The 12,786-nt window shown below is 40.7% G+C and overlaps 1 protein-coding gene across 6 annotated transcripts in view; it reads right to left on the reverse strand.

The window, feature by feature from the left end:
• HECW1 (HECT, C2 and WW domain containing E3 ubiquitin protein ligase 1) overlaps positions 1-12,786 on the reverse strand; it is a 271,082-nt gene that overhangs the window by 131,121 nt on the left and 127,175 nt on the right. For all 6 annotated transcript variants that reach the window (XR_012041074.1, XM_072853421.1, XM_072853420.1 and 3 more), the window contains one exon: positions 2,458-2,552. Coding sequence is in view for 5 of the 6 variants with exons in the window: in XM_072853421.1 (XP_072709522.1) it covers positions 2,458-2,552 (95 nt within the window). In the remaining variant the exon portion in view is untranslated. The remainder of the gene's footprint in view (positions 1-2,457; positions 2,553-12,786) is intronic.

A 12,786-nucleotide genomic window follows, 5' to 3' on the forward strand; every position in this document is an offset into this window, starting at 1 on the left:
TAAGGGTAACATCACTTTCCAATGGCGCGGGATGCTGTGAAATATTCAACAACTTCAGTAGTAAAGGTTGGACATGTACTGCAGAGAGGAAGATGGAGAAAGGCATCTGATGGTTTCAGCTGGGACTGGAGTTTGGAGGATCATACTTAGCTGAAAGCCTTCACATAGGCAAGAACCAGCCCGTTATTTTTCTCTAAACTCTAAAGGAGTTTTCAAATCTTTCTCATTTTTTACCTCTTGCACTCATACAGGGGGGTCAATCCAGGTTCATATTGCACAACCTTTGTTGCTATTCCTTTGCTTTTGTTGTCTTCACTGCTTAGTATTTGCCTTACAATGCACCAAATTATTACGTAATGCAGCAAACAATGAAGAGAAGACAACGGAGAAACCGATGCTGCACCTACAGTAACACTGCTGGCCTCTCCGGTCTGCAAAAGAAACTGGCAAAACCACACAGACTATTCTGTAACCCAGAAAGGCAGGAAAAATTAGATGATGTGAAGAGAATGCTATTTCCAGACACTGGTTTGGCCCTCAAACTGAAAACTGTTATCTGATTCCACTTTTTATCATATTTTATTTTTCATCCATGTACAGTATACTCAGCTTCAAAGGTCATAATAGGTGTTTCTTTTTCTCATCTGATCTCTATGAAGACCATGAGTACTGCACAAAGACGACTTTCTTTTAAACATGAGTCCTGCTCAGCTGAAAGTGATTGGCTGCTTAAGGCACTTTATTTCCTCGTGTATACATATATACAGAGGCCTCAACTGAAGAACAAAAGGTTATGTATTTGCATATTACAAAGGCACAGTTCCTCATACATTCTTCTATTAACTTAAAACATACTGCTGATACTTAATAGAGTAGCCCTTCCACACTAAACCTGAAAATTTTTCAGATTCAAACTCAGGTCTAAGACATGGATGTGAATCATGAAAAAAAATTATTCTAATTTCTCAGCCTACTGATATTTATTACCTTGGTTGGCTGGCTTACCTTTCAGAGAAGACTGGGACTAAATCAATGACACAGATTGTCCCCTCAAATTCATGATAACCAGGAAATGAACAGCAAGTCCTGAGTCAACAAGACACCACTCACTACAGGCTAAAAAGAACTTTTCAGCATCCCACAAAATTAAGATATCTAAGACTATAATGTTCCTCTGAAGACAGCCAAAGGAAACTCTCCAGGCTTCCATACTGGCAAATAGCTTCACCGTGAGCATGTGAGAAAGGCCTATCAAGACATGAATTTCTTTTATTCCTAAACGACACGCCATCAGCCCCTACTCAGCACCCAGTTTGCAGCTACTGTGTGCATCAAAACAAGGCAAAGAAAAACCACTAAAAGTCTCTACATACATTAAGGGTGAAAAACAATAATCCTTCCTGGCCCTGGTGCAACCAGACACAATTAACATACAGCATGTGAGACTTTTCAGTGTTTTTAGAAGTAACGACTTGGTACTGCTAAAAAAACCCAAAACCAACCAACCAACCCACCCCAAAAAAACCCCACCACCCAAAACCCCCAAACTTTCAAAACTTACACTTCAGTGATGTCCACTGAAACCTACATACACCCACAGGTACAATAGACCTTTCCTGAACCCATCTTCCAGCTTAAACAACATCTGAGCTAGTCTTTTTCTAATGCTGGTTGGACTAAAACTCCCCAGCTTATGCGGACCTCTGCCAGCATGAGCCTGGCAGGCTATGAGACACTGTCAGCAAGGCCAGACAAGCTCTGGAGGTCACCAAGTCTCCCTGCAGGCTTCTAAAAAATATTTCACTCTCCGGATGACCAAATTTTCCAAAACTATGCAAGATATATAGCTTTTTAGAGCTATTTGAGCCACAGAGCTTGCTAAATTCTAGCAAATCAAAATTGCTGTCAATGAAGCCTCAATCTGTCAAAAATGATCCTCACTACTTTGATGGATCAGGACCTGAATGCCCACTTCTTACCACTGATGGGAGTGTGTCACAGCATAGCTATTCCTGGAACTGAGACACTGCCATGAAAATGCTCATGCCTTGATTTTGAAAAAAAGCACCTTAAAATAGGAAAATCTTATTCCTTTTCTGGACATTCATTGTATTTACAGCCCAAGAATCCCAAATCCTCTAGAGGTATCACCCAAGTCTTGCAACACCCAGCAGAGAGAAGATAATTTTACAGAATGGGATACAGCTAGGACATGGGACTTGCCCCAGATCAGAGAAGTTATTTGTGACAGACTGAAAGCTAATCTACATTCCCTTGGCATACAAACCCACATCTTAACTGAAAGACTACCGATTTTTCTGTACCACAGTGCACTGAAGAGCAAATATTATGTTCAGTTTTCATATAAAAGTATATAAAGCCAGCAGGGAAAGCAAGGCATAGCACAGTGACAGCAGGGAACAAACATGTAAAAAATAAAAGGCCAGCATAACTTACGGGAGCTGCATTGTTTTTCACTGTGACACTCGGAGTTGTGGCTCTTAGTGCCCCGCTCACGCCATGGTAGTATTTGAAGCAGATCTTTGTTTCGGCTAAAAAGAGAGAATTATTTTAGATTAGAAGAACTGCCAGGGAGAAGCTGCACGATCGGTTGCAGCTCATAGGCACAAGGCTGGCAAGCAGTTAAATTGCGAGTGGTTTGTCCCAGATTGGTTGGCACAACAGGATACATCCTGCCTCTGATCTTGCCCTTTGCCAGAGTGAAATTTAGAGTCCGGTTCCTGCGACTTAAAGCAGTTAAAACCCCAACCTCTGCTGAGCAGCAGTTATGACAGACAGACCTTAGAGTACCTGATCACCATCCGTTAGCTACATTAGCAAGAAGAAAAGTAGGGACAGAAAAACCCTCCCTGTTCAGACATTCCAAACATTAATGTGCAGAGAAAGTGAGAAACTTCCTTAGGACAGCAAGGTTGCATAGTTGCTCACTGACAAGTTTCACTGAACCAGTTTGTTCTGGCCTTGGTCAGGGCAAGGGCATAGATCTATACAGATTAACTGCTCTGACAGTTACATTAAAACATTTTTCAGAAACAGCATAGTACCACAAGACCCCATCTTAGTGTGGACCCCATCCACTGACTTCCAAAGATTTGGATTAGGTGAGGAACACAAGCAAGACCATGATTTTGGATTCACAGCACTGCTTTTTGCCACATGCATTGATATTCAGATAAATACGATAAGTGAGGGAAACCCATTTCAATAACTATATCAAGGCATAGAAGAAGTGAAATCAGCTTCTTGTTCAATGATCCTCTTATGACCCACCTTCTTGTCTGCTGCAAGAATGAAAGATACTTTCAGCCAGCTTCTCTGTTGGTCTGTAACTACAAATAGATATGAATTGCTAGTATGCATCATAATCCCACTCACTCGCATGGACCTGGTGACTTGCTGGAGCACATCCTGCAGGCAGGAATTTTCTTCCATAATAAACTGGGATGTGAACTGGGTTGCTATGCAGCCAGGACACAGCAGGTATGCACTGTATGTATGTATGTAACAGGTATGTTTGTGGGATCTGAAAAATGCATGTTTAAATAAAAGCAGCATTCACATCTTGCAGTTTTAACTGGATAATGCCATGGAAATTTTCAGCTGCTCCATAATATACTTGAAAATGCTTCTCATAATCAAGTTTTTCCTTAACACCCTACTTTGCAGCAGCTGCTGAGGCCCAGGGAAAACACCAACCTTTGCCTGCAGAGCCACAACACCACTCACTGTAACTACAGTGCCTCTGTAAGAAAATAATAAAGGAATGCCAATGTTTTAACATACAAATTGCATCGTTGTTTTAACACCAGTAACAAAATAAGTGAAATCAGCGCAGCTGTGACAAAAGACTATGCAACATTAAGAGCTGGAACCTTGGCCACAGATTATGGTACTGTTGTCTGCTGTTTGGTAGATCCAAAAACCAACCATGCAGTGCCCCAGGTTGAAGCAAAACATGGGGACATGAAAAGCGGTAGAGACCCTCAAAAATGCAGGCCTGAATTGCTTACCCTGATGCCTACAGTTAACACAGGAGGAAAAATAAATCCTGATTTGTTTTTTGAAAGACAAAAATATTTTTAGGAGTGTAAAGCCTTCCCAACTTTCGAATGTGACTTGGGAAATGAAAACGAAAGAGCTTATGTTCCCAAGCAGTTCGAGCGCTTCTTGTTTCCAGGTGGCTTCTCAGCACTCCTCCCCAAGGAGACACTAGGAACAGGCAGTCCATCGACGAGAAGCACAGTGCCAGCACAGTTAATCTGCCACCGTATTTTCCATCCTCACAGCTCGTTCTTCATCAGGCAACCAGGTGCACATTTCTGCTCGCACGGTGAAAATACATGCCTCTCCCACTATATGCAAAGGCATGTACATGTGCCCCTTTTACTTCACAGCACTCCACAAGAAGTGGAACAGGCTACAGAGTCCTTCAGCACCTCCATAAGGGGCTTTGCTGCCCATCCTGGGGTTTAATTTGCAACTATGCCCGAAATGAACTTCGGCAAATTCAAGAGAATTTCTTGAGGCATCAGTGCAGCTGAGCAAGCGACCCCATTGTTGCACCTGGGAGCAGCAGTTGTTTTCTTCTGGCAGCAAAAAAGCTGGATGAGCCTGTGGGACTGAAAAACTGCAAGTCCAGATTGAATTTTCGCATTGTAATTTTCTCTGCAGGACTTTTAACAGCTCAGCAGCTAACTCATTTACTCACTGAGAAGACAGCAAAAGCTGAGGATATCACAATAGCTAAAACACACAGTTCTCACCAATTATTCAAATCTTAATTTTCCTCTCCCCTGGAGATATTTAGCTACAGTTTGCATGGAACATTGAGAGCTAGAATAAAGAGCAGCTTTTTGTTTTAATTTTTATTAACTCATGTAGTTAATAAAATATAACTTCAGGTACTAGCCTATATGACAATGTTCAGACCTCACAGCAGGAAATTTTGCCATAGGTTGACAAGTAGGAAATAAGTTACCACGTACATTGGGAAACTATGGTTTAAAAGAATCTATTTAAGTAAACTAAAAGTATTAGAGAGAACAGAAGGAGGAAAGAATATATTCTTATATAGGTATTCTGGATATTAGTACTGCTTTCAAGGTCAAAGGATTACTAAGATTATTGAATATGTATTTGGAAAGAATCATGTGGGTATTGAAGATTCCTCTCAATTTAATGCAACTACTATTTCTAATTTAATTTTCAATCAAACTACCCACATACAGATGCAAACTGGCAAGAAGGCAACCCAGAGAGATGCAGGTGTCACACCCAATTCAAAACAGTGGCAGAGGTGGAGCCATTCACCAGGCAGTATTTGAGGCAGTGATTAATGAATGTCAAAGGTTTCATTCAGAGAGCAGATCTGATAGCAAAAAGTCTTACAGGGGGCCTTCACAGCTTGAGAAATTACTCTAGAAACATCAGGAGAACAACATTTTCTTTTTTCTTGATTCCTCCCCTCCCTCTTTTTCCCAGATCTTTTTCAGATTGAAAATATCAGGAAAGTTGCTATTGTCAATGGATAGATAAAACTTCAATAAGTATAAAGCTTGCAAAATTACATATGGTATCTTTATATGCAAAAATGCCACTTAGACCCCAGTTGGGCTTTTTTTGGCTGGGAGCCATTCTTTCCAAATAAAATTGTTGGTACCATGTTTTTCACTTTTACAGAGTCCTAACATTTTAATTCATCTGAAGATTGTTCTTGTATTTCTGAATCACCTCTGAGACATTTCCAAAACAGATGCAGACATTCACTGGCTTGGTACCACTGCCTCTGCAGATGAACAGAAAGCACTGTACGTATAGGCAAGGCAGTGATATAAATGAACCTGAATATTATCCAGCTGGCATTCATATGTAATATGTAGTTATAAGGGCTGTTTGCATTGTAGTCTTGTAGATTAGCTTGTTGTGGAATAAAGGAGACCATTTAACTCTGTCCTGCTGCCCTAGCTACGTGGCACAGTGCACAGGTCAGGAGCAGGTATTGTCCAGTTAATCCCCAGTTATAAATAAATATGTGCCATTGTTATTTTCATCTCAGTAATTATGAGTAGCAGCTCGCTGGATAGGAAATGAAGTTATGATGTTAAAGTAATGAAGTAATGAGGTTAAATTCTCCTTTCAATTAGCATAAATGGCAGTTAGACTAGTAAATCTTCCAAGAGATGAGATGTCTAAAGATGCTCAGAAATACTCATGCCCATGACAATTACTAAACTACTCAGCAGTTTTCACGGATCAAGAACAAAACAGCATTGTATTCCCTCTACACCAGGCTTGGTATCTCCATTATACCATGGCTGTGTTACAGCTTTCCACTGCGTTGATATAAATAAGACAGTTCCCAGTTGTACGCTCAGACCAACTGCTGTAACCATCATGGGTGCAGAAAATACAGCTGCCTGAAAGCAAGGCCCCCAAGGCAGGGTAACCAGAGCCAGGCAACATGAGAGGCGATTCTGTTTTGCTCCTTGCACCACAGCCCGCAAGCGCCTCTGTGGGCCACATAGAAGGGATGCTCATGGGGAAGGGAGAGGAGCTGGGACATAGCCCATCCCCGGACACCACAGAAACCACTCCTCATTCAGAGGAAAACTCTGAGAAGTTTGAGTTTTGCCAGAGAACAACTGCCATGGAGCTTCATCCCTCTCACAAGAAAAAAGATCTCGTCCACAGAAAATGATTTCTCTATCAAAGCCCTGAGTTATCTCAGTTACCAAATCAGTTTTGCAAATTAACTGGAAAATGAATTTACCAGCTGAACATTACTCTTCTTGGCAATATTCCATACTGCCTCTGCAATCACCCAGCCCTTGAAAACACCCTACCTCCTTACTAAACTGAAGTGAGAGAGATAAAATCTAGTAGGGTCTGCTGATGAATTGCAGCTGGAAGTATTGAAGGTTTAAAACCTCTAAGAGGTGTCCTAGTTTCCATCATCCACCCATTCTTCTTTTCTGTCAGTGTTATTGCTCCTGTTGGTTTACTTGATACTTTTTCCCTTTAAAATACTTCAATTCCTACTCATCTTCCTTATTCCTTCAGAGTTTTGAAAATTACCCTAAATCTCTTCTCAAAAGTTCACTTGCTCTTATAATTCTCTGCTCGTCACTTACTAAGGCTAGTCTGGTCTCAGAGGCTTAGCTTTCACTAAAAGGTGGATTTATTCTCTCAGATATAAAAAGAAGCACTGCGGGATTAAGCAGTTTCCCTTGTTAAACAAAAACAAAAAACAACCATCCTAATGAGTATTTCAAGGAAAGACTAAATGATATTCTTTGGGGGAAACAGGAAGCATCAGTTGGTGTTTGATAGGAGCATATGATACACCTGAGGCACTTCCACAATCTGGTTGTGATTTACTCCCATGATGCTTTTTCTTTCAATTAAACAGCTGAGGTGACTAGGCATTAGCTAAGCATTTCTCAGCACTGAACAACCTCTCAGGGAAGTAATGCCAGTCTTAAAAACTGAGTCATTTGTGATCAATTCAATCTATTACTAAAAGAGCTGTTGTTGCTCTTTTCGGCAAACATTGTGCATAAAAAATGAGAGGTGTCAAAAACCAGTAATGAAAAGGTGGCTGTCTTTGGTAAGTGGGTGGGAACCAAGTGAACCAAATCAGAGAGCAAAGCAATTAAGTTATGAGTCATAAAGTTCTCCCTAGAGAGGACCCAGAAGTGGAATAAACAAACATATGATACTGTGCTATAATCAGATCGCTTTGGGACCATCTTGAATTAAAGTAGCCACGGTGGTCTCTGGAAGTGGAGACAGAAGGTGTCAAAGTGGAGATAGGGAGTCCTGATTGAATACAATGGGGAAATTGGGAGAGGCATATGAAAAAAAATAGGACAAGGAATTACAATGGGAAGCCAAAACAGAGAGATTAAAGGCAATTTATATGAGGTGTTGCAGTACTGGAATTGAGTAAGCAATGGCATCAATGTCGAAGTTGAGGGAAGGAGGGGACTGAGATTAGAAGACAATCACTGTGCAGAGAGTGGGACAGGGGAGAGCGGAGAAAGACTGGGACTGTTTAAATGAGACTAAATGAGGAGAAAGCAGGGAAGAAGAAACAAGGCAAGGAAAGGCAGAGAGAGAGAGAGAAAAGAAAGTCAAACCTGAAGAAGAAGGAGAAAAAAGTGCCCTATCACCAAGAGCTTTGTGAAGCATGGAGCACAATATATGAGCTGTATCAGCAGCTACCTGTGAAGCCCAGTGCGCACGTGTATGTCCTGTCCACCTCTCACCCTTCTCCATGTGCTGCTGCCTCCAGCGCCCATCATCTGCTTTTGAATACCACTGGAAGTGTAGAGAGAGCAGGTAAACTATGCAACCCAAAGAGCTGAAATCCAGTGCTCCTGCATCAGCATAAGCCTTTCCCTAAGCATCAACAGCTTTTAGATAAATGTAGGTTGTTTCTGCCGATACTATACCTGCCCTGTCAGCAAGGAATTAAGACACATAATGAAGATAAAAGGTAAGGTTATTACTCCCATATCTAATTTGTACTTACAACATTGATACATGGTACCACTTCTTTCCATCATGTATGCCTCCTGCTGCTCCATGCAAACAACGGCTCTTACTTCTTGTGCTGTATCAGAAAAACTGCCTGTTCCGGGAATTGCCTGTCCAATATGCAACGGTGACACTACAGCCGTCAAGCTGGTCTGCTACTCAGCCACCTATGGACTGTGCATTTCCTTAAGTTGTAAACCACATCTGCTCACAGTATTTGTTTAGTATTCCAACCGCCTACAGTTTTCCATAAGGCACCTCAGTTTTTAGACAACTAACAGTTTAAAACCCAATGAGGCCTAAACAGATGTGTTTCTTTAATCCCAGTTGCAGAATTTCTTCCAATTTTCTGATGACTTTTTCCCTGCCCTGCTCCAAAATGTGCACAAACACATGTGAACAGGCTGTCAAAAGACTTCTTTGGAGACACTGCAAGATATGAGATTTTAAAATCTCACCTTTCAGATTATTGTAATGCTTCCAGGCAAGAAAGAAAAAAGTACCTGAAGACAGAATTAAGGCTGACCAGTACATATCAACAATTTCAGGCACAAACCTTTGCAAGGAAACTGTAATAGCTCAAAAACAAGCAATACAACACCCAGAAAACTTCTAATCAAGATTAAATTTAAGCCCAAAATCCAAACATGTCAAGATGCAGAAATGCACAGTTAGAACATTCAAATAACCTTAACTCTGCAACAATAAGTATTGTATTTCAGTATTTGTAGTTGTAACTGATATTTGAAGAACAGATTAGATGATCTTAGTAACTTTATTTCATCTTCAGATGGTGTTGTCACAGACTGCTATTGCTTCACAAGGGTTGCACATTCAGGGCTGGAGTCACCTCCTTTGTAACAGGAGAGCTGATTATTATCATTTATTTTATCATTGATTATTTTTTCTGTTTTTATTTGTGATCTGCAGATACTCTCTGCTATTGACTATCACTTTTATTTCCTTTGCTTGATAATTTGATTCAGCAGCTACCTGCCTCCAACCACCACAAGAGTAATACAGTAAATTAGTACACTAACAACTAATGGGTAGTAACAAATCCTCGTAGTCAGTGGGCCAGTCTCCTCTGTCCTAACTTCACTTGTTTGAACCCTCAGTGTTGCATGCTCCATACTACATTGATTTTAGGTCTAGCTTTGTATAATCCACCTCTATTACTATGCTGTTCGTATGAAGTGACATGCATCTGCTTACCCATGACTGCACTGTGATTAATTATCATTATTCAGGAATTTTTCAGGTTTAGACTCCTGAGCATAAGACAGAAAAAAATCACACCATTTTTTGCCTTATGAAAATAAAGGTATCCAGGGGTTTCTATTACAGGAGAGATACAACAAAGAGGCTCTGTAAACTGCTATTCAGGAAGAACATATAGATCTAATTTCAATAGGCTGTTGCTTATGTGCTACCCTCATAAAAACTGTCCTATTGGCAAGACTCGTTACTAAAGAATTCTAGCAGTTGGAATGGATGTGTGCTTATACATTCATTTCCAGCACTTGTACATATTTCTCCATACAGGCAGGATATCTAGCATTGCTGATTATGAAAGTTGCTTGACATTTTTCATTATAAATCTTCTTTTCAGTTGCTTGTATGTTTTCAAAGATACATACATTTGGATTAAAATTTTGCATGCTGGATATCCGCCTCAGATCTACAGAGATGCACAGCAAGAAAATTTCACCCAGAAATTTGTAGCTGTAAGGGTAAGGGAAAACCATGGATTTGTACCCATTAAAGATTTCTGAAGACCTTTCCTTTTACCCCTCATGTTAATATGGAGTAGAAGTCACTATACTAAGCATGTATCTTTTGCTGTTCCTGTAAAAGTACATTAAAATTCAGCTAACTTATAAGCCTCTCCAAAAAATTCAGTTTGATATGCTCATTTGAGACATCTTTGATTTTACCATCTAAATGCCCAGGAAATCCTATCTGTGCTGAGCATGTTCCAGGCTGGTGCTAAGACAGACTTTTTCTGCAATACAGATCTAAGCTCTTTTTGGCTGTGGAACGTCTGGGTGCCTCCTGGGAGCAGGAGGACTGTATCCCTGGGTATCTCCCCGCTGTGCCAAGTAGCATGGAAGAAGAGAATATGAATCCACTGCCGATCTGCCCCTGTTGAAGGAAGAGATGAAGGCAGCTGGGGGGATTAGGGAGCATGGAGTGGGGAAACAGAAGCCAGGACAAAAACAGGTAAGATGGTGAAGAAAAAAACCTGTGATTTGTGGTGGTCATAGGCTTGAATAGAGAAGAATTTTGGGAGAGCAGGTAGCAGAGCACTGTTTCAGTCTTGCTAGGACAGATGAGCACCGCCAGCTGCCTTCACGGTGGGAAGGCAATGCATGTACTGGGGGACTTGTATTCAAGCTCCCAATTACGCAACCACAGGGAGATGGCAATGGAATTTACGGTCAGTCTGCTGGCTCAAATTTTGTCCAGATGGGCAGGGGTTGGAACACATTAAAATCTACAGCCATCCAGTGGCCCTTGTGAAAGTCCAGTTCATCACGGACAAGGGTCTGTACCATCAAAGTGCCCAGTAAGTCTGGCGTTTAGATTGACAACTAGAGTCGAGGCAGAGCAAGGCAAAGCTTCTGCAGACATGCACCACGGGAAAGGTCAGTACAAGGATGCCACTGGCCAGCCAGTAGCTAAAGATGCTAAATGTCTTTAATAAAAAGGTGGTTTAGTCCTTACATAGCTAAGAACAGAACCTGCAGTTTGCACTGGGGCATATTCTCCAACTGTTACCCACTTCTTAAGTTTTATTGTATAGCATGAATAATGGAATTGAAGTTTAGTTTGCTCAGACAGCTCACATCCTTGAAGATAATAATTTCCTCCTAAAATTATCTTCAGAAATGTGAGATGGGGGGAAAAAAGAAAAACAAAAAGACTCAGCCTTACCATTCCTGGCACTGAGTCATCTCTCATCCCATTGAAACCAACAGAACTATTTGCTCCATATTCATAAAGACAGCAGGATCCAGCCCAGAACAGGCAAGAATTTTGTCTATTTACTTACAGTCAAACCCAACAGTGCTATCTATCTGCTCGGCTTTTATGGACTGTTGTAAAGAAAGGACTGATAGGCACCAATCTGAGTGAATGAGAGTTAAGAATGGGAGGGGTTGTAACAACTTACCTGCCTTTCATCAGGAGAAGGAAAAGCTGTTTGAGAGAGACATTTTAGTCATTGCAAACAGCAAATTATAAGGGCTGCACTGAGACTGAGACTTTAATGAAATTCCAGAGCCTACAGGCGTATAATGGTTTTATGTAAATCAGCTTAACGATGAGTTTTTCACCATGAGCATTAGCTAGTGAGCAATTTATTTGAGAAAAACTTGCAATCATCAAAGCATTTTTAACTGCGTGACAGTTAAGTCCATAATAACTGGAAACCATGCCTAAAGTTTGCTTTCTGATCCTAAGCACTCATGCACATTGCATGAAAAACAACATTGCAGGCAAACTCAAACACATGGTTCCTCTATTTTTGAGGGAGATTATCTAAAATAACTTCTGAAATGCAACAATTACATGAGACTAAGTTTTTAAATAAAACTTCTGTTTTAAAACTGATCATCATCTTGGTTACAATGGACTCAACAGTTCTTCATCAAAATGGAATAGTAGAGAAAAAAATCTCTATGCTTCTAGTACACTGGAAATGAGCCTTGCCTCACATGCAGAAAAACATTTGTTTCACTGTATTAGTGTCCCCTTAGCTACATTAGAGTGACTGACAATATTCAGGAAAATAATTTGAACTGCAGATATAGTGCCTAACTGTGTTCTCAGTTACACCAATACATATTAAAACACAAAATAAACAGATAGAAAATAAATATACAGAAACACTGACATGCCTGAGCTTTGTTCTAAGTGTCAGCAGAGGCACTGTGAAGGTGACTCAGAGATGACAGAGAAAGGTATAAATTCAAAACTATACAATAGCTCACAGCTCCAAAAAAGAGGAGGGATGGGCAGAGCTGGGGACCCCGCTACTCTCTTTACTGTGATGTACAGCCACTGGGTTGTCCCACATGAAGCAAGCTCTTCTCAACTGCCCCTGTTGCAACATATCCTTTAGGCTTCCAGGTATTATGTCTGTGTCAAGTTAATTGTCTCCTAGAGCAGATGCCTGTGAACCATCAGCTCCTTGCTTTTATCAAGGCAACAGTATTTTAAAGT

This window comes from Ciconia boyciana, chromosome 2 (genome assembly GCF_034638445.1).
Source record: "Ciconia boyciana chromosome 2, ASM3463844v1, whole genome shotgun sequence".
Classification (NCBI taxonomy): domain Eukaryota; kingdom Metazoa; phylum Chordata; class Aves; order Ciconiiformes; family Ciconiidae; genus Ciconia; species Ciconia boyciana.